Source organism: Priapulus caudatus, unplaced genomic scaffold (genome assembly GCF_000485595.1).
Source record: "Priapulus caudatus unplaced genomic scaffold, Priapulus_caudatus-5.0.1 Scaffold78, whole genome shotgun sequence".
Classification (NCBI taxonomy): domain Eukaryota; kingdom Metazoa; phylum Priapulida; class Priapulimorpha; order Priapulimorphida; family Priapulidae; genus Priapulus; species Priapulus caudatus.
This window is the reverse complement of record NW_014577139.1, coordinates 600,550-623,048: the sequence shown is the minus strand read 5'-3', so window position 1 is coordinate 623,048 and position 22,499 is coordinate 600,550. Positions and strand designations below refer to the sequence as shown.

The window sequence follows — 22,499 nt, the reverse complement described above, 5'->3', positions numbered from 1 at the left end:
TTACTAAATGAATGGCTCTATATGCAATTGGCTTCAGGGTTTTCACTGTTTCCCTCACTTTATTAAACTCGTTTCCTTGTTGTTCCATCTGCGTACATTTATTTTGCTGTGTGCATGGGATATATTTATAATCGTGAGTGGTTGTTGACACTGACTGACTCCATGTGTTGTGTGACTATTTGTTTGTTTTGAGTTTAATTTTCAATAACTTTGATTTTAGGTTGCTGCAGCTGCGTCAAAGCTACCGACTTTTTTCAATTTCCTGCTGGGAGCCTAGTGCTTTTAACATGGGCAAAGGCCTTATCAATTTACCTGGGGTACTTGACATATTTTGTTTTTATTATTTTTGTTGTGGTGTGTGTGTGTGTGCGTGCGTGCGTGCGTGCGTGCGTGCGTGTGTGTGTGCGTGTGCATGTTTGTGTTTGTATTAGTCCGGTATTGTGTATGTAGTTGCAATGGCTTTCCCATAGGTGAAGCATGGCATTTGGTGTTCTAACATGTAGCTTTTCCATAAAAACCTGTACCTCAAACTGAGGACCATCCATTTTTCATGGCGTATATGTGTGCATTTGGCTTTTTCACATAATTTGTGGCATTCCTATTATGTATTTCCTTCTATGTACTAGATATCTACTAACGTACAATCATATCCCATCATAATCATTCGATTCGACCATATTATTGCACGGTAGATTCTTGGGGGTATTTGCCTCGTAAAGGTACAGCATTAGCCTAAATCATTTGTATACTTTCCACGAAAAATCTCTTTACCCGGTTACATCTGCCTGCAGTTTGACCATAAGCTTTTAGTATGTGTTTGCTATGACACCTTCTTCCAATTTAACTGTAAGTAATGGCAAGGTTTGCAATGCATATGCATGTGGCAAACATATCAGTACGTGATGAGTCAACAATGTTGTGCTACGTGCAGGGTCTATCTGTCACGTCATTACATTTTTTCAGGAAAATACGTAACGTAACGTTAACTGCCGTATACATCATTTGGCGTACCTTGGCATATCATAGTCACGGGTAACTAGGAAACCTAATCAAGATAGTCTTTGACATTCCCAGCCATAGTATAATGTATGAAAATTGTAGGTGACCTTTATTATATCCTATTTGCGGGATAACGTGTGTTTGTGTCGCTTAATGAAGAGGTATTGTATATGTGATGTTTTTACAAAGGTTGTTGGGTGAAGTTATACTCCAGTCATACCCTAACATACACCAGTGCCACCCCTTTTTAAGAGAACACTAACTGCAATGTATTGACATGCAAACAAAGCATGTCTTATGTATGGTCTACTTACCGAAGCAGACTATGCTGTACAATTATAACCCCTGTCGTATGTCAAACAAAGTAGATAGCTTTTTTTTTTCTTCTTTCTATTTTTTTTGCAAAAAGTTTCCTATAAACCTTGTTAGGCAGTTTATTAAAAGGATACTGTCAGGGTTACCGGCAGGCACCTCTGTAAAGGGCATTGCAACATAACTGCTCATAAAATTCCATCAAACTCATATCTATTTCATAAAAGAGATGTCTCTCTACGCTCTCGATGAAAAAAAAATTGTCAATTTATATAAAATATGCGTTTGTTCTCATTTCTCAAAAACAGCAAAGAGTTGGGACCTAAACTTTTAGCCATAAGTTGTTCATAATATGAACTAAAAAACTGTCCCTGGAATTTTTTTAATGCTCTAATTTAGGGAAAAAGTTGAAAAGATGCACGAAATTTGTAATGATTTTTAAAACACAACAATTTCGTAAACAAAGAGCCATAAGGTCTTAAAATATAACATTTCATAAAAATCCAGGGACGTTTTGTCCTTAAATATGTTAGCATTAAAACGGAACAAAATATTTGGAATCGGAGTTGTGAGTTTCGAGAAATAGCTTCTGAAAATCAGCAACTTCAGCATTTCTAACAATGGAGATATTAGCACTTTTCTACATTTCACAGTTTAGAATTGACTAAGGTAAGTAGAATTGCTTCTGCCTAGTACATTACTGCAACATATCTGTGACCGTTGAACATCAACAAACTTCAGAAAAGTCCTGCTGTTATAAATAAATAGACAAAATAAGTCCATTGTCTTAAGCTCCCGTTCGCCGCCAACAAATAGCCTCTCTACGTACACAAACGCGCGTAGCAACAGCGGATCAGGGGCGCGTTTCACTAACTTCCGCTAAAGTTGTCTGCTAAGTTGTCTGTTCGCTAAATAACAGAGAACTTGGCGAATGGACAACTCATGTTTCACAAACGCTCCGCTATGCCTCCGCTATTTATCGGAGGAAAGCTGGCAGTCAGCTGGCAGATAACTACAAACGTGTTGCGCGTTTGCTAGATTACGTTCTATCCTATACACAAACAACTCCCGCACACGCCTTATCTGCATTTTCATGAGGTCTCTCGGCCACGTTTATCGATAGCCGTGTGTTTGTGTAGCAGTGCCGTTTTCTGAATGCTTCTAGTTGCATAAATTCGTAGTGACGCAAAACTTGTAAAGAGGTAGACATGGCTCTAGATCTCATTGTGCTGGGCGAGAGCTCTTCTTCAAGTTGATCCACTAGATCAGCGATGACATGCCTAGGCATGTCGTTGCTTTTAATTTGTGTTCTGTATCTAAAGTTTCATAGAATTAAAAGTGTGCCATTATTCTCGCTACACATTCGTGCTCGCAGTTATGGCGTTGACCAGGAGAGTTACACGAAATGGTGTACGTGGTAATTAGTGTATCATCGCATGCCATCGAAAGCTCTTATTTCATGGTAGTTTAATGCGAATTTTGTATTTTTATGGGTTTTATATACACCATAGAGTGCTCCGCTAAACTTAGCGGGACGTGCAGAGCTCCCGCTAAAGTTGTCCGCTAAAATGCGGTAAATAGCGAGTGGCTTTCGCGAACGGAGGTTCGTGAAACGCGTCCTCCGCTATTTAGCGGGCAACTCGGGAGATAGCGGAGGGAATAGCGAACGGACCCGTGATTCGTGAAACGCGCCCCTGAACAGCTGCTGATTCGCTTGCCGGGGTAGTACGCTTTTATGATGTCACTATCTAACGGGCGTTCTGGGGTTTGCAATAGCCAGGTAAGCTGATGCGGGGAATTTGAACGGTTTGGAAAGCTACATACATAATATCAAGAGCGTATAAAGAAGGAGAGCGTACAAGGGTAAAATGCTGAAACCATGCTGCAGTATTAAGCCCTGTCTACACTAGCAAACTTTAGTTTGCAAACTCGAGCAAACTCCGAGTTTGTTAAAGTTTGGAGAAGTTTGTGGAGCCTGTCTACACTATGGTACTGACTACACTACACTACTGGTACTGACTGTGAATTCCAATGTTCAATGTCCAATTTCGCTGTGGTGTGTGTGTGTGTGCGTGCGTGCGTGCGTGCGTGCGTGCGTGTGTGTGTGCGTGTGCATGTTTGTGTTTGTATTAGTCCGGTATTGTTGTATGTAGTTGCATGGCTTTCCCATAGGTGAAGCATTGGCATTTGGTGTTCTAACATGTAGCTTTTCCATAAAAACCTGTACCTCAAACTGAGACCATCCATTTTTCATGCGTATATGTGTGCATTTGGCTTTTCACATAATTTGTGGCATTCCTATTATGTATTTCCTTCTATGTACTAGATATCTACTAACGTACAATCATATCCCATCATAATCATTCGATTCACCATATATTGCACGGTAAGATTCTTGGGGTATTTGCCTCGTAAAGGTACACATTAGCCTAAATCATTTGTATACTTTCCACGAAAAAATCTCTTTAACCCGGTTACATCTGCCTGCAGTTTGACCATAAGCTTTTAGTATGTGTTTGCTATGACACCTTCTTCCAATTTAACTGTAAGTAATGGCAAGGTTTGCAATGCATATGCATGTGGCATACATATCAGTACGTGATGAGTCAACAAATGTTGTGCTACGTGCAGGGTCTATCTGTCACGTCATTTACATTTTTCAGGAAAATAACGTAACGTAACGTTAACTGCTGTATAATCATGTTGGCGTACCTTTGGCATATCATAGTCACGGGGTAACCTAGGAAACCTAATCAAGATAGTCTTTGACATTTCCCAGCCATAGTATAATGTATGAAAAATTGTAGGTGACCTTTATTATATCCTATTTGCGGGATAACGTTGTTTGTGTCGTAATTGAAAGGTATTGTATATATGATGTTTTTACAAAGGTTGTTGGGTGAAGTTATACTCCCAGATCATACCCTAACATACACCAGTGCCACCCCTTTTTTAAGAGAACACTAACTGCAATGTATTGACATGCAAACAAAGCATGTCTTATGTATGGTCTACTTACCGAAGCAGACTATGCTGTACAATTATAACCCCTGTCGTATGTCAAACAAAGTAGATAGCTTTTTTCTTTTCTTCTTTCTATTTTTTTTGCAAAAAGTTTCCTATAAACCTTGTTAGGCAGTTTATTAAAAGGATACTGTCAGGGTTACCGGCAGGCACCTCTGTAAAGGGCATTGCAACATAACTGCTCATAAAATTCCATCAAACTCATATCTATTTCATAAAAGAGATGTCTCTCTACGCTCTCGATGAAAAAAAAATTGTCAATTTATATAAAAATATGCGTTTGTTCTCATTTCTCAAAAACAGCAAAGAGTTGGGACCTAAACTTTTAGCCATAAGTTGTTCATAATATGAACTAAAAAACTGTCCCTGGAATTTTTTTAATGCTCTAATTTAGGGAAAAAGTTGAAAAGATGCACGAAAATTTGTAATGATTTTTAAAACACAACAATTTCGTAAACAAAGAGCCATAAGTTCTAAAATATAACATTTCATAAAAATTCCAGGGACGTTTTGTCCTTAAATATGTTAGCATTAAAACGGAACAAAAATATTTGGAATCGGAGTTGTGAGTTTCGAGAAATAGCTTCTGAAAAATCAGCAACTTCAGCATTTCTAACAATGGAGATATTAGCACTTTTCTACATTTCACAGTTTAGAATTGACTAAGGTAAGTAGAATTGCTTCTGCTAGTACTTACTGCAACATATCTGTGACCGTTTAACATCAACAAACTTCAGAAAAGTCCTGCTGTTATAAATAAATAGACAAAATAAGTCCATTGTCTTAAGCTCCCGTTCGCCGCCAACAAATAGCCTCTCTACGTACACAAACGCGCGTAGCAACAGCGGATCAGGGGCGCGTTTCACTAACTTCCGCTAAAGTTGTCTGCTAAGTTGTCTTGAGTTGCGTGGCGTGCTGTGTTGAATTTTGCCGGTTTTAGCGTGCCTTACTCCTTTTGATAGACTCCTGATAATATACATTGTGGCTTTTACATTATTATATTATATGTTAGACATATACACCCTCTGAATGAGTGTGTGTGTCTCAGAATGTATGTCTGAATGTGCATGCATGTGTGTTTATTTTTCCATAGAATAGATATTTTTTTATGTAATCTTGGCAGACGCATACATACTTAATCTCATGTTGCAGGACAATATATCATCAGGATCCATACCTGGCATTTGCAGCTGACAGATACCAGGTAAGCACCATGTCAGCATGTAATAAACATGTAAGTAATCTTTTTGTGTCATAAATTCAATGGATGTATGGATTTGTTCGTTGAATGACATTGGGGATGTATTCTTTCAACTGTATGGAATGATAAACATTTTAAAATAATTGGTACGCCGTATAATTCGTCCCTAAGATTTCTCCTTTTATTCACATTCTTTCATTCTGATAATCATTAACATAATAGAGCATAACACCTAGAATATCAATCTCAGTGTGCATTGTGCGTAAACCCTTACCTTCGTATTCTTCCCAAATCTACATGATTAATCAGTCATGTATGTACATAAATACTTGCATCACTTTTTGTATTACTTTCCGTCTTAACTGTCATCCTATCAATTACCCGAAATTATCAAAGATAAATGATATATGACACTAAACAAAAAACCTATATTGGCCAACAATAATATTGTCTGCAGGTGGCCAAAGTTCTTATTTGTTTATACTAATACAAAATGCTGTGAGGTTGACTCTGGGTTGTGGTAACTGTTGATTTACTAAATGAATGGCTCTATATGCAATGTGGCTTCAGGGGGTTTCACTGTTTCCCTCACTTAATTAACACTTCGTTTCCTTGTTGTTCCATCTGGTACATTTATTTTGCTGTGTGCATGGGATATATTTATAATCGTGAGTGGTTGTTGACACTGACTGACTCCATGTGTTGTGTGACTATTTGTTTGTTTTTGAGTTTAATTTTCAATAACTTTGATTTTAGGTTGCTGCAGCTGCGTCAAAGCTACCACTTTTTTCATTTCCTGCTGGGGAGCCTAGTGCTTTTAACATGGGCAAAGGCCTTATCAATTTACCTGGGGTACTTGACATATTTTGTTTTTATTATTTTTGTTGTGGTGTGTGTGTGTGTGCGTGCGTGCGTGCGTGCGTGCGTGCGGTGCGTGCGTGCGGGTGCGTGTGCATGTTTGTGTTTGTATTAGTCCGGTATTGTTGTATGTAGTTGCATGGCTTTCCATAGGTGAAGCATTGGCATTTGGTGTTCTAACATGTAGCTTTTCCATAAAAACCTGTACCTCAAACTGAGACCATCCATTTTTCATGCGTATATGTGTGCATTTGCTTTTCACATAATTTGTGGCATTCCTATATGTATTTCCTTCTATGTACTAGATACTACTAACGTACAATCATCCCATCATAATCATTCGATCACCATATATTGCACGGTAAGATTCTTGGGGTATTTGCCTCGTAAAGGTACACATTAGCCTAAATCATTTGTATACTTTCCACGAAAAATCTCTTTAACCCGGTTACATCTGCCTGCAGTTTGACCATAAGCTTTTAGTATGTGTTTGCTATGACACCTTCTTCAATTTAACTGTAAGTAATGGCAAGGTTGCAATGCATATGCATGTGGCATACATATCAGTACGTGATGAGTCAACAAAGTTGTGCTACGTGCAGGGTCTATCTGTCACGTCATTTACATTTTTCAGGAAAATAACGTAACGTAACGTTAACTGCTGTATAATCATGTTGGCGCTACCTTTGCATATCATAGTCACGGGTAACCTAGGAAAACCTAATCAAGATAGTCTTTGACATTCCAGCCATAGTATAATGTATGAAAATTGTAGGTGACCTTTATTATATCCTATTTGCGGGATAACGTTGTTTGTGTCGTAATTGAAAGGTATTGTATATATGATGTTTTTACAAAGGTTGTTGGTGAGTTTATACTCCCAGATCATACCCTAACATACACCAGTGCCACCCTTTTTAAGAGAACACTAACTGCAATGTATTGACATGCAAACAAAGCATGTCTTATGTATGGTCTACTTACCGAAGCAGACTATGCTGTACAATTATAACCCCTGTCGTATGTCAAACAAAGTAGATAGCTTTTTTCTTTTCTTCTTTCTATTTTTTTTGTCAAAAAGTTCCTATAAACCTTGTTAGGCAGTTTATTAAAAGGATACTGTCAGGGTTACCGGCAGCCCTCTGTAAAGGGCATTGTAACATAACTGCTCATAAAATTCATCAAACTCATATCTATTTCAAAAGAGATGTCTCTCTACGCTCTCGATGAAAAAAATTGTCAATTTATATAAAAATATGCGTTTGTTCCATTTCTCAAAAACAGCAAAGAGTTGGGACCTAAACTTTTAGCCATAAGTTGTTCATAATATGAACTAAAAAACTGTCCCTGGAATTTTTTTAATGCTCTAATTTAGGGAAAAAGTTGAAAAGATGCCACGAAATTTGTAATGATTTTTAAACACAAACAATTTCGTAAACAAAGAGCCATAAGTTCTAAAATATAACATTTCATAAAATTCCAGGGACGTTTTGTCCTTAAATATGTTAGCATTAAAACGGAACAAAAATATTTGGAATCGGAGTTGTGAGTTTCGAGAAATAGCTTCTGAAAAATCAGCAACTTCAGCATTTCTAACAATGGAGATATTAGCACTTTTCTACATTTACAGTTTAGAATTGACTAAGGTAAAGAATTGCTTCTGCTAGTACTTACTGCAACATATCTGTGACCGTTTAACATCAACAAACTTCAGAAAAGTCCTGCTGTTATAAATAAATAGACAAAATAAGTCCATTGTCTTAAGCTCCCGTTCGCCGCCAACAAATAGCTCTCTACGTACACAAACGGCGTAGCAACAGCGGATCAGGGGCGCGTTCACTAACTCGCTAAAGTTGTCTGCTAAGTTGTCTGTTCGCTAAATAACAGAGAACTTGGCGAATGGACAACTCATGTTTCACAAACGCTCCGCTATGCCTCGCCTATTTATCGGAGGAAAGCTGGCAGTCAGCTGGCAGATAACTACAAACGTGTTGCGCGTTTGCTAGATTACGTTCTATACCTATACACAAACAACTCCCGCACACGCCTTATCTGCATTTTCATGAGGTCTCTCGGCCACGTTTATCGATAGCCGTGTGTTTGTGATGCAGTGCCGTTTTCTGAATGCTTCTAGTTGCATAATTCGTAGTGACGCAAAACTTGTAAAGAGGTAGACAAGGCTCTAGATCTCATTGTGCTGGCGAGAGCTCTTCTTCAGTTGATCCACTAGATCAGCGATGACATGCCTAGGCATGTCGTTGCTTTAATTTGTGTCTGTATCTAAAGTTCATAGAATTAAAAGTGTGCCATTATTCTCGCTACACATTCGTGCTCGCAGTTATGGCGTTGACCAGGAGAGTTACACGAAATGGTGTACGTGGTAATTAGTGTATCATCGCATGCCATCGAAAGCTCTTATTTCATGGTAGTTTAATGCGAATTTTGTTTTTTATGGGTTTATATACACCATAGAGTGCTCCGCTAACTTAGCGGGACGTGCAGAGCTCCCTAAAGTTGTCGCCTAAAATGCGGTAAATAGCGGTGCTTTCGCGAACGGAGGTTCGTGAAACGCGTCCTCCGCTATTTAGCGGGCAACTCGGGAGATAGCGGAGGGAATAGCGAACGGACCCGTGATTCGTGAAACGCGCCCTGAACAGCTGCTGATTCGCTTGCCGGGTAGTACGCTTTTAGATGTCACTATCTAACCGGGCGTTCTGGGGTTTGCAATAGCCAGGTAAGCTGATGCGGGAATTTGAACGGTTTGGAAAGCTACATACATAATATCAAGAGCGTATAAAGAAGGAGAGCGTACAAGGGTAAAATGCTGAAACCATGCTGCAGTATTAAGCCCTGTCTACACTAGAAACTTTAGTTTGCAAACTCGAGCAAACTCCGAGTTTGTTAAAGTTGGAGAAGTTTGGAGCCTGTCTACACTATGGTACTGACTACACTACACTACTGGTACTGACTGTGAATTCCAATGTTAATGTCCAATGTTTCTATCTGCAGGATCACATGACTACAAACTGTCATTTGATTGCTGAGTTATTCCAACCTCAGCAACTCGAGCAAACTAGTTTGTCAAGAAGGTGCACGGCCTAACTTCTGCAAACTTCTGCAAACTAGTTTGCCGAAGTTTGTCAACTGGTCTACACTGGCAAACTTTGAAAACTTTTCTTGCCAAACTCGGAGTTGCTCGAGTTGCAAACTAAAGTTTGCTAGTGTAGACAGGGCTTTAGTCGAATTAATAAACTTTTCCCGTTTTATTTTGACGATCCTTTGCAGTATTATTGATTAGCTGTCTTACCTTGTCATATAAAACAAACCGATGTCCTACGATGCCCCTACGCTGAGATAATGAGCGGTGAAAATCTGGTATTTTCGCCGAAAACCGACTCGAGATCAGTGTGAACTGCTTCCCTCACTCGAAGTGTTATAAACTTCGGGAAACCTCGCGTGTTTCCGTCAATGATTGACAAATGGAATGAATGACGTCTGTTATTGATTGCCATAGTGATGGACCCCACCTGTGCCCACCTCACGCCCACCACGCTGGATGTATAGTAAACTCTGGTAGTATTACGTGAGTCAGCGCCACTATGGCGCTACACAGCGGCGACCGGAAGCAACACACTGGAAACACTTCGAGGAGGGACGCAGTACACACTGATCTCGAGTCGGTTTTCGCGTGAAAATACCAGATTTTCACCGCTCATTATCTCAGCGTAGGGCATCGTAGGGACATGCGGTTTGTTTTATATGACAAAGGTAAGGACAGCTAATCAATAATACTGCAAAGGATCGTCAAAATAAAACGGAAAAGTTTATTAATTCGACTAATACTGCAGCATGGTTTCAGCATTTTACCCTTGTACGCTCTCCTTCTTTATGTGCTCTTGATAATATCTACGTATGGCTATAGAGTCCCTATATACAGAGAGTTGCGCCAACTCAGGATTTGACTCCATGTTGTTTCCAAATGGTCCACACCGCTGCCGCTTAAGTACAGCGCTGTATGGATACGCTGTACAATGGTCCGTAGTAATTAATTAGACTAATCGTGCTTCAAAATTTACAGAGATTATAGCTAAGACATTGTCATTGTGTATCTAGATTTCTAGAAATTCTAGAGTTCTAGATATCTAGATTTCTAGAACTCATCGTTCGCGCCATATGATAGTTTAATTGTACACTTTCTTACCGCAATAGCCGTGCGTATATTAGCCTGTGGTGATACCGCGCGTAAACACTTGCTAATTAATTAAACACTCGCGCTTCAATAAACTCAAGAATCACAGAGATCATAGATAACACATGTGTTTATATGTATCTAGATTTCTAGAAAAGTAACTCAAATCGTTCGCGCCATATGATAGCTTAATTTACACTTTCTTAGTGTAAACACAGCAGCCAGTCATTGGAAGAATAATGACAACTGTAATTCACAAGATAAATGCGTTCCACTCTCCACTCGCTCGCAGCTGTAACATGTGTTTTGCAGTTCTAGAAATCTAGATACACATAGACACATGTCTTAGCTATAATCTCTGTAAATTTTGAGTTTATTGAAGCACGATTAGTCTAATTAATTACTACGGACCATTGTAGCAGCGTATCCATACAGGCTGTACTTAAGCGGCAGCGGTGTGGATCAATTTGGAAACAACATGCGCAGCGATCACGTGACCGATTTTTTCCGACTCGTCATGGCGCAACTCTCTGTATATAGGGACTCTACGTATGGCTGCCCATGGGCGCCATCTATCAAATAAAATGGGTACTGAAATTTCGACTGAAAATCACCTACCAACCCTGACAGTATCCTTAAAGCTAAAGGTTTCCGGAATAGATTTAGATAAGTTGCATGCTATCATTCGGTGACATGTTAATAAATTGTGGATTGTAAAAATGCAGTTTGTGGATACTGCAAATCTAGAGTTCGACATAAGTTGGTTCATCATTGTGCATCTGTGCCATTTCAGTTCATACAAGTATACTCTGCTATCTCTTCGTTTGCATGTGTACATATGCGTACAAGATGCATGCCTGTTAGTTTTTACATATCGTAAATCCGTTTCTTACGATCAATGATGTAAATCATTGATCATTCGGAGAGGCATGCTTCCAGTGGCATAGTTAGGGGGGGGGGGCAAAGGGGGCCATGCCCCCCCTGTTGATCCAAAAGTATTTTTGTTAAATTGTTTTACTAAAAAGAGAATTGTCGTAGTCAGAATGAAGGCTCAAAAAGTGCCTCAAATACCGTCTTCTGCGATCTATATTTTCAACATTTTCTGGGGGAGGACCCCCAACCCCCCCCCACCTGTTTCCGCCCCCCTCCTTGGAATCCTGGATCCACCACTGAACAGTTACATATCTTGGGAGCAGAGAACAACGAACAAAAATGTTGCCTCTTTTGCATGGCTCCCAAAACAAAGATTGCAGAGTTGAGAGGTGGGGGAGCGTAGAGTGTGGAGAGGGAGGCTGAGGAACCATAAAATATTAAGTCATCCACTATTTTGCGCAGTTCACCGTTTTTGGCCCCCCCTGTTAAAAAATCCTGGCTACGCCACTGCATGCTTCTGGGGACGTTGGCTGCTGATAATCACAATCCTCATCAAATCTGAATGATCAGTGTTCTGCACTGTTGGTTGAATTGCCATTCATGCTGTAAGAAAAGGCTGCACACCGCATGAAACATATCTCGTAGTCACCGCATGTTTGGTCAGTTTATCATCCTCTATTATAAAACAGAATATGATTGCAGTTGTAGTTAGATAGTCACATAAATGTTTCATGATCACAGTTCTTTTGAATCACATCCCCAATTTGAGTTCAAGCTCTTAGTGAGTGGGACACTTCATTAATCATGTGTATGGAAGTACTAGATTGCAGAATACTACAATACTTGCCAGTTGATGTTAACAACACCTATCTCCAGTATATGCGTACCCTGGCGTGATAAACATAATTGTCAGCGCCTAGCAGTCAAGGGCGTGGCAATGCCCACTTTCTGAAATTCTCTGTGACTAAATGCTCTTGGTTTTCCCACAGGCTGGTTATGCTAGCTACGCACATGCAGCAGCGGCGGCAGCAGCAGCAGCAGCAAGGTCTCCGTACGCAGTGGCTACTCAGCCAGCAGTCACAGGAGCCTATACACTAGGGTGAGTCTGCCTTTGCCATACAATCAGTATTCGATCTGATACTTGGCCCGAATCTGTTGAAACATGTTCGTAGACACAAATATAACTTTCCCTTTTCATATTTCAGGTATAGCACTGATCCCTATCTAGCTGGAGGAACTATAGGTCCGGTAGCCGGATATACAGTAAGTTGAGTGAATGTGCCTATTTCGTAATATGATGTCCTAACCGTTAACAGAGGAGACATCTATATTTGTAAATTGATACTCTTAGTCATTGGTTTCACATGATGTATCATCAGCGTGGGTATTTATTATATTTCTAATGGCGTGCATGGGTATTATCAATTTGCTTTAAACCTATCCACTTACAGGTTCATCCCCCATTTTTGCAATTTCTAGCAAAGCAACATGTTTGTTATACTAGTGCATACCGTTAACTTTTAGGCTGCAATGTACCGGGGAGCCTACAACCGGTTTGCACCATACTAGAACATGTAAGGAGATCCAGAAAAGGCTCTATCATGAAGTGCGCACAAGAAAACAAGGTGGAGCCAACTCGTTATCTCAACGATATCAGCCAAAAAAGGATTCAGTTGGGAACATCATCAATCATTCTGTAGCTGATATAGTCAGAAATATTTGTCGATGTTTGTCTTATCTCATCTGATTTGCTTAGTTGCGAAACAGGTGTTTTGGGTTGCATGGATGGAAAAAAGTTGTTAGCCTCTAACAACCTCCTTTACATTTTGTCACATTTGTGAACAGGATTCGGGTTTGAGTGTTGGTTTATTTTAACTTGAAGGAAGTCCAGTGGACAGATGGATCCCTTCTCTCGCTAGCTTGCCTCGTACTGTTAATTACATGTGACACAGGCTAGTAAACTAATGTTCAGAAATCTGTTCACATTGCAAGCACCACAATGAGCACTTATACATTTTGGGTGTTTTAAATATTATAGTGGATATTCTTGAATCTCCATACGCAGAATCTCCCAAAGTCTTCATCAGTATTATTTAAGTTGACTCATCGAATGTACAGGACATCTCACTAAGTGACGTGTCGGGCAGGTTTTCAGTGTACAGAGAATTTCTGAAAATTGCACTTTAAACGGGAAATGTTCTGTTGCACTGATGCAATCGAGCATGTGGACGATTTGTACAGTTGTGTTTTTTGTGGTTGCACCACAGACGAGGAGGGGCAGTCAATCGTGGTGCCACTTGCACCTGCAGGCAGAAGCCTTGCCATGCCAGCCAGTCATAACTTCAAAACGTATAGGTGTAGTTGTAATTGGTGTATACAGTGTGTACAAACTTCTTGCCAGGCCTTGTATTGAAGATGACTTGTACCTCTACGATTTTATACGCAAAACAGTGCAGCAGAATAGACTGTTAACGTGACTGTATCTGCATTGCAAATACATGCATAATATCACTATATTATGATTATAGGAACTGGCTGCATGTGTAAAAAAGGCCAGCTGTGTATATACAGGCACCAGCCAACTGGTGCTTGTTCCAGTTTTGGCATAATACCAGCAATCTGTAGATGGTGTAAGTTGGTAGGTAGATATCTAGAGTATTGTGTTAGACTGTTATATCATATATCTGTAGTCAACAGACACCCCCTCATGCACACACACACACACACACACACACACACACACACACGCACGAATGCACACGCACAGATGTGCGCATGTGTGCACACATTCAATACATCTGAATCTGTTTATAGGGATGAATGGATGGTTAATGGATGTTTGGCTGCGACAGACAACAGGGCTGCACAGAAAGAATACTCTCTCCCACTGTCCCAGTGATACAATAACTATCACAATATATTGGCATCTTTAGTTACTGCTCTCATGCGAAATATGGTCATTGCCCCGAGTCCAACAGTTTCTCATGTCGAGAGCAAACATACTAGACAAGAAGGCCCCAGTGAGACCGTAGCGCATAGAGGTAAAACCGTGTGGGGGTAGTAACAGATCAATTATCATGATGATTGATTCTGATATTGATTATTGATTAATTCTGTTTCTTGTTCATAGTTTTTGGCAAAGCTTCGTGACATGAGAAATTGATATTATTTGTAATTATACAAATAACATTTTTGACAATTGGCTCAGCTAATGCTGATATGCTTTGTAAAATACTCATTCACGACTGTTACGTCTGTTATAAGAAAAACTCAGAGAAATTAACAAATTTGAAAGCTGTGCATAAAACCTAGTATAATTAGTGCACCATTAGTTCTTTATTCCTTGTGCATGCACTGCAGCGAGCAAGGTGTAGCTATCAGTCACTGAATCTCTTGACAAAGTAAAATTATAGTCATTCTCTGTTCGTTAAACAATATTTTGTTAAAATGTCCACAAAGTGTGGGGCAGTATTTAGCTGAAATCTTGCCAAGTTCAGAAGTGCAGATGAATCAAAGTGATTCTTGTATATGTACAGAGATTTTTACACAATATTAGTTTACAAACGGGACTATTAAGTCGATCTCGCAGATTCATCGAAACCTTCTGTACTACCAAGGTTTGTGAAGTAATGATCTTACTGCGTGTGAGCGTGTTTTAAATATTCAACTTTTCTCCATCAGCCTGGATTGCAATAAGCACAATACATACTAGCGTCGCCTTAGCACTCCTATGGCTGGAGATTATTGATGAGTGACAGCAGTCCCTGAACTTAGCTTTGACAGAAGATTACCAGGTATTGTAAGAGAACGTCGAAGAAAAACTTGTATTTATTGCTGCATATTGTCTTGTTACATTTCTTTTTCATCCTAGTCAGTGCATTATAGTATAAAAGTCAAATAAAATTTGTGAATCTCATTGGTTGGTGTTCACCTGTATTTTGCTCGTATTGCTTGTAAATTGTGTAATTATACATTCACGATTAGCCATGTAATCCAGCTTCAATCATTTCTGCTTCAAGTCGATTGAAAAGAAGAGCCCAACGCTCTTCATTCGTCACGAACTGCTGGCTTTTTAAAATTGAGATTTTAATAGCTGGCTGAGAAAAGAATATATGAGCTGTGTTAGAAGTAGAGGGGGGCTGGGTATATTATATAATAATTTTTGACTTGACATTGTCTTTGAAAACATAACACTGATCCATCTTTTAATCATGCCCAGCCTGTGTGTCTGAACTGCAACTTGTGTTGCTAATGCCGATTCACTTTTCTATTATAATCTTGTCGTAAAAATTGGTTATGCAATAGCTGAATTGTTGCAATCATTGAAACAGAAAATAACACCAATATTTGGTTATTACCACAACTATATACATTCACCATAAAAATTACAGTAATAAAATGACTACTTCGGTTTTCAGGTTTAAAAATCTTATTTGTTTATGACATTTTCCACTAAATAACACCAAGACGTCTGCCACATACAGAAACTAGCATTTTAAATCTAAACAAACGAGTTGACAGAGATGTGCAGGGTAGTAATACAATTAAATTATGTACAAAGTAGTAGATGTCTGTCCTCTCTAAGCGTGTGCACTGTTAACATGTTATATGCCACGTGTTCATATGTAACAATGGCCCTTGCATAAATACCCTGTCTACTACTACACATTCATCCACCCCTTTATATTGTGCCAATTGCCTGGTGTGTACCACCTTGCCATATCTCTCTCTCTCTCTCTGGTCTCGTTGCATAGCACTTGCATGTGGTACTGTATCCACGCCCAACCTCACGTGGATCCACTGCTTAGTAGGATTCAGATTGGCTTCAGTCTTCACTAACAACAATAGTGACACTTTCCTTCTGAAACGGCAAGGTATCGAATATCAGCATCTAACGTTAAATGCAGATGCACACATTCACACATGCATACAAATGCTCATACACGCATACAAATGCTCATACACGCATATGAATGCTCATACACACATATGAATGCTCATACACACATACGAATGCTCATACACACCTCATCCTTCTCGTCCTCCAGCAATTCTGCCCTTATAATGTCCTTATCGCCACGCTTCTTCAGCTCTGTAGCGATAGTCGAGTCAAATTCCTTTGTTGCCCGGCTAACGAGGTCCTCCTCTTCCTCGTCAGCACCATGTGTTTGCTCAGGGTCACCACTTCCCACACCACTGCGCACACGCTCACGAAGTCGCAACTCCCTCTGCCGTGATTCAAGTATTTTCTCTCGCCTCGTTTCCCGCTCAAATATCTGTAAGATGGTAATCGAGCATGATATGTATGCAATTGCACGTGTCAGGGTTTTGCAGCGCTATTAATGGAGTGCTTGCGAAGTTGTCAGCACATATGTCCCGTAATCACTAAACCATTCTTGAAAAGATCCTGCCAATGGAGGTTTGTCACAGATTTACCATGCTATTTAAAATAACTATTTGAAGAAGTAGTAAAATAATTCTAACAGCTATTGTTCACGGTCACTCCTCAAGTACTATCTACTAATACTGTAATCATCAAACGTGGGCAAGCTTCAAAAGTGAAATAAACAGTGAATGCTCTTCAATAGGCATAGGGGCCGCTGCGACACTCACAGCGGTAACAAGGGACTTCTCGTTCTTCTGTAGGGTGTAGAGGCTGCGGGACAGTTCCAACAGTGTCGTGCTGCCTGTCTGTGATCCAACAGCAACAAACCTGCCATTGTCCTGCGCTCTTACCGATTCAAGTGCATCATCACTCACCTAAAGGTGGCACCACCAACCACATACAAAATGTTCAGTGTAAAATACAACAAGTGCCGCATTAGCGACAGTGCTCATCTGAGGTCTGCTGCTCTACTGTACTGGCCTTCGTTTCTGCAAAAGGTTGAAAGCCTGTTCTATCGCTAAACCGGCTACGTCATCATCAAAACTGTGTAGCATGGGTATTAACACTAAAACTAAACCCTAACAATGCATCCTACTTCATACCTGCTCGACTGTCTTATATATTCGTGTCATAATGTATCACTATAGGCCTATAGTTGCCGCGAGATGGCGCGTGCAAGTGTAATCAATAATAAAAGATGGCATCGCCCTTCGTGCATTGGTGATAAGTCAAGAAAGAGATAACCTAATTCCATTGAGTAGCTGAAATTTACAGGCTAAAATCCAAGTATATTCAGGCAGGCGACAATTTCGCTCATCTGTGAGCAGGGGCGTAGATAGCGGGGGGGGGGGAATGCATCCCCCCACTTATTGACGTGGGGGGATGGCGTGTACAATCATCCCCCCTACTTTCAGGATGAAAATGGGTGATTAAAAATTTTCTGGGAGAGGACCCGCATACCCCCCCCCCCCCGCCTGTTTCTTACCACCCTCCTCGAAAACCTACATTGGCCACTGTCGAGCGTAACAAATTGAGCACCCCCACTTCAAAAATCGTTCCGTGGTGCCTGTAGAGTACTGCTAACAAAGATTATGATTATGAATATTTGTATGCATATCAAGTCAAATTTGAGTTCATCTGACAGGGGCTTAGATAGTGGGGGGATGGGGGTATATCCCTCCCACACTTATTGAGGTGGGGTGGCTTTCATCCCCCTACTTTCAGGAAGAAAATGGGGAAAAATTTAATATTTTACAGACAATAAATACTGGATATTTATCCGCAAATCCATCATCGCTATTCATACTCTCCTAATGTAGTATTACAGAAATGGAACGTGACATACATCTACTGTAAAATAGATGTAACTCGTTCCAAGAATCACATTATTTTATTGAAACTCAGACGGTTAATTTTGGATGCATTCCCAATATATATACGATTTTTTTTTTCAAAATCCCCAAAGTCTTATCACTGCTCACAAAAGTTAAATCCTTGCTTTATTCAAAATTAGAATAGACCTTATTGAGAGTTGGGATATTGAATTTTCACGGGGATGGAATGGGAAAATTCAATCCTACTTTGGGGGTGCTGAGACCCGACCGGAAGTATATTCCCGATTTTGTACAATGGTTGAAAATATGCACTTTTTGGTTCAAATCTGGTTGTTTTTCTCATTTTTTTTTGCAGTTTTAACGTTCTCAGTAAAATATACGTTTTATTAAAATTTCAGGGGGAGATGATTCCAGTGCTGTAATTGTCAACGGGGGGGTCGGTAGCACGGGGTGGTTGCCCCCCCTAGAATTTTAATGGCAAAGGTATTTTAGCCTAGGTAAGTCTGCACTGGTAACCCCAGTGAGGACATGTAGGGGTGCCTACATAGCACAGATTTGGTAGTAAGTATTTTAATCTTTGGTGTCCCCAAAGGAAAAAATACTCAACTCAACAGTGATGTTATTGTGATGAAGATTGTTTAAAAGTGCTGCCTCATAGTGCAGGAAATTGCATCTAAGAGGAAGAGGTGTTACTTTCAACAAAATCCCCGGACCCCCCTAAACAGGAGGGGGTCAACAAATCCATGTTTAACCCTCTTCTTGAGGGTCAAAAGGTTATCAGACACTTACTCTTCGCACGTCAGTGGAAAGCACATTTCATGGTCCTTTCAATAAAGTGATAAAAATGGTAGGTCAGTGCTGAAACAAAAAAGTTTTTCACTCTGTTCGTTAGGCCATGTCCTCAGAAAATGTCTGATATCTGACCTTTCCCCCACTGCCCTTTGACCTGTGACCTCCAATTTCGCACTGGTGATGGGTTTCCTGCCCATCACACTATACAATACCTATGCTCTTAATATTCGGTGTGTATATACACCGAATATTAAGAGCATAGGTCGAGCCGATCATATTTGTGCCGCAATTCCGTATTTCCTCCTATACCTTAAGTTAAGGGGGAAATATTCCCCCTCCGTTGACACACCTTGACATTTGACCCTTGACCCCCAAATTGGTTATCCCGAGTTCTGTTCACGATCCCCCCCCCCACGTCCCGAATATCGTCACCGTACGTCGAGTGGTTAAGATTTGTGCCCAACTGTTGACGCACGCACGCACGCACGCACAATCATGCGATTCTACAAGCTGCATCTGACTACGTCAGATGAGCTAAAAATATCCGAAAAGGCCCATTGTCATATTAGCTATTCACGACACTTACAACATTGTGAAGTGAATTGTAGGCATGCACCTACCTGCAGCATTTCAAACAAAAACAAACAGAACTTTTGGCTTTTATTTGAGATGCACTGGAAATTCATTATTAATATTTGTAAACTAATTTTAAAGAACTACACTCTCCTGTATGATGCATTTTTCAATATTTCTTAGTTATTTCAATGTACCTGAATGCTGAGTGTGGGATCATTCTGTTTGAATATGCAATCCCATACATCGAGTGTGCCATTAGTACCCGTTGTGTAATAAACAGCAGGCCTTGTTGGGCTCCAGCATCCATCCGTAAAGCGATATTTCTGGTATCTGAACTCATTGAAAGTATTACATACTTCACACTCTGAAATAACTAGAGAACCTCACAAACGACAGTAACGCAGATGCTTGAAATGTGTATAGTGTTATCACTATGCATATCTTACTGGTTTGCTAAAAAAATGTTTAATAAAGCATAACTCTTGAAACATCATGAAACACATACGTCACAATATTCTCTATACCTGCTCAAATGTAGACCATACAACTGTTTCTACCTGCACCCCATTGCCTTTTTAATATCTAAACAACTGTAAACCTACCTGGACCACATCAAAGATGTGTCTCGAATATCCTCAGACCAAACCCTGACAGACCAGTCGGCAACAGTAAGGAAATTCTTAAGAAAGAATGGATTTCTCTGCAGCGCATAAATAGGCCCAAGGTGACCTGAGTATATGGCTACAATCTTGTCATTTGGTGTTTTTGCTTTGCGATTGCATGACAAGATTGTTCCCTGCTCTGTTCCGACCATGAACTTTGTTGGCTAAAAGTGAAATTGCACAAGCTCTGAGGGAATAAATATAATGACATACTTAGATAACACACAGCAGAAGCACAAAAAATTACCTTTAAAAATAAAAACTTACGACAGTAGGCTCATATTCCAGTGCTAATGCTCCTTGAGCTAAATTTATGTTTCCCTTTTTAGTTGGATCTAGGATAAGTCTTTCTGTAGGCTCACCCAACTTTCGTGTATCCCACCACAGAACCTGTTTCCAAAGTATACATACAAGGAAACTGTAACACGTATCTAACACAGTTATGATAAATTTACAGAAGAGTATTTCAGACAAATAGCTATTATTTACAATTTAACGTATACACCTAGAAGATGTTATTAGATAGATATGGAGCAATGGAGTACATAATCTTTCTTTCTGTAAGCGTTGCTTGGGTGTGGTGTAGTTGAAGCTCGATGGGTTCGGTTGCATATATCGGGTGAACAGGTTGAATTGTAAATAATAGATAAATGCAAAAACAATTGTCAGCATTGTCGTTATAATGCTCAAGAACACGACATATATAACAACATGTACAGCACCTGTCCATCAGTAGATGCTGAGAAACACTCCGTGCCAGTTTTAGACTGCAACCAGATTGCCTTCTGTACAGGATCCTTGTGGCTGTGCTCCACCTGAGATATTTCCACAGGCTGCGAACCTTTCCGGGTGTCCCAAAAACCTAAAACGACATATTTGTTGACGTATAAATAAACACACATTATCTAATAGCAAAATGTCAAGGTGACACCTTTTTAGTGCACCGAGTATAATTATATTAAGTATAGTATTGTGGGGCTTGCCTCTAAACACCAAACATCAACAAGTCATGTTGTCTGCTGATCGATCACATGGTAAAAAGACCAGGATCTTTAATGTTACTGTAAAGTGTTACATAGACGTTGATTGATTGTCGTAAATTGTAAGTAAATGATTAGGCTACAGTAGAACATAATGCTTTAAATACACTAAATTTAATATAACAGAAATCATGGACTTTACTTTGTAAATCATGGAGTCTTACTTTAGCCAACATGGGAAGCAACTGCTAAAATGTTTACAGATCTGTTACTACATCAGTAACAGTCACTTTCCATTAATATCACAACTAGAACATTACAGGCCATAAATGCTTACCAACTTGTCCATTGTAGCAGCCACCTATTAATATGTGAGAATCCTTCGGGTTATACTCGAGACACACGAGCGGTGACATAGGCTTTAGACTCAGCTCTGGTCTGTTGGGATTCTCTTTAAAAGCAATAGCACTTGTAGAAAGGAATCAACCATGTGCCGACTTTGCAGCACACATATTTCAAGGTATAGGTATTTGTAAAATATAAAATTTCTATTGTAAAAAAATGAATAATCACATAATAAAGAAGGTTTTCATCTTCTTGCACGATATAATATGGCTCATAGGGTCTATGTCCCCCAGGGTACTGCCGGAACGTACCCTGGGTACGGTCCGGTATACCGGAACGTACCCTGGTAACTATCTGATATGGTTAGGGTTATGGTTAGGGTTAGGGTTAGGGTTAGGGAGTAGGCGTAGGCAATTAGATAGTACCAGGGTACGTTCCGGTAAACTACTATTTCCTACTTTTTACTATTCCACAAAGTTCTAAAACACAATTTTGACCCCCTTAAGTCCTTAACATTATAAACAAGTCCCGCAGAGGGACAGCGCTCAACTGACGTGTACTGTAGCCAGGTATTCTTCTGATAAACTCACTGGCAACCGAATCAAGTGCGCCCTCCTGCCACCACGTTCGCGCTTAGACCATATATCTAGGATACTACTCTATACAGATCTAAAATCTATGATGCATTGATAGGCTTTGCTATACCTACTGTTAGTACAGTAATAAAGATACAGCTGTGTAACTTTAATGACTTCGCTATATTAACATGTTATTATGGATATGCGTCGAGCGCGAGCGTAATGGTGGTGGTGGGGGAGGGTGAGGAGAAGGGGAGGGTGAGGAGAGGGGGGAGGTGCGGGTGGAGGAAGCTCTAATAGCAAAGGCAGTTCAGTCCTTTGTTAACAGTCAACAAATCCATGTTTAACCCTCCTCTTGAGGGTCAAAAGGTTATCCGACACTTACTCTTC

The 22,499-nt window shown here is 40.0% G+C and overlaps 2 protein-coding genes across 13 annotated transcripts in view; one reads left to right on the top strand and one right to left on the bottom strand.

Moving 5' to 3' along the window:
- LOC106821586 (RNA binding protein fox-1 homolog 2-like) overlaps window positions 1–15,372 on the top strand; it is a 46,475-nt gene extending 31,103 nt beyond the window's left edge. For 9 of the 12 annotated variants that reach the window (XM_014826466.1, XM_014826465.1, XM_014826467.1 and 6 more), the window contains 5 exons: window positions 5,488–5,569; window positions 6,293–6,388; window positions 12,446–12,555; window positions 12,662–12,719; window positions 12,981–15,372. In XM_014826466.1, the coding sequence (XP_014681952.1) occupies window positions 5,488–5,569; window positions 6,293–6,388; window positions 12,446–12,555; window positions 12,662–12,719; window positions 12,981–13,025 (391 nt within the window). In that variant the 3' untranslated portion in view covers window positions 13,026–15,372. The remainder of the gene's footprint in view (window positions 1–5,487; window positions 5,570–6,292; window positions 6,389–12,445; window positions 12,556–12,661; window positions 12,720–12,980) is intronic. The other 3 variants (XM_014826459.1, XM_014826462.1, XM_014826464.1) reach the window with 3 other exon arrangements.
- A 435-nt stretch (window positions 15,373–15,807) lies between these two features.
- The window catches only part of LOC106821581 (dynein intermediate chain 3, ciliary-like), a 14,871-nt gene continuing 8,179 nt past the window's right edge, over window positions 15,808–22,499 (bottom strand). The window contains 8 exon segments of the mRNA XM_014826451.1: window positions 15,808–16,317; window positions 16,484–16,732; window positions 17,070–17,216; window positions 19,739–19,874; window positions 20,147–20,370; window positions 20,474–20,596; window positions 20,929–21,068; window positions 21,524–21,637. Coding sequence (XP_014681937.1) covers window positions 16,282–16,317; window positions 16,484–16,732; window positions 17,070–17,216; window positions 19,739–19,874; window positions 20,147–20,370; window positions 20,474–20,596; window positions 20,929–21,068; window positions 21,524–21,637 — 1,169 coding nt within the window. The 3' untranslated portion in view covers window positions 15,808–16,281.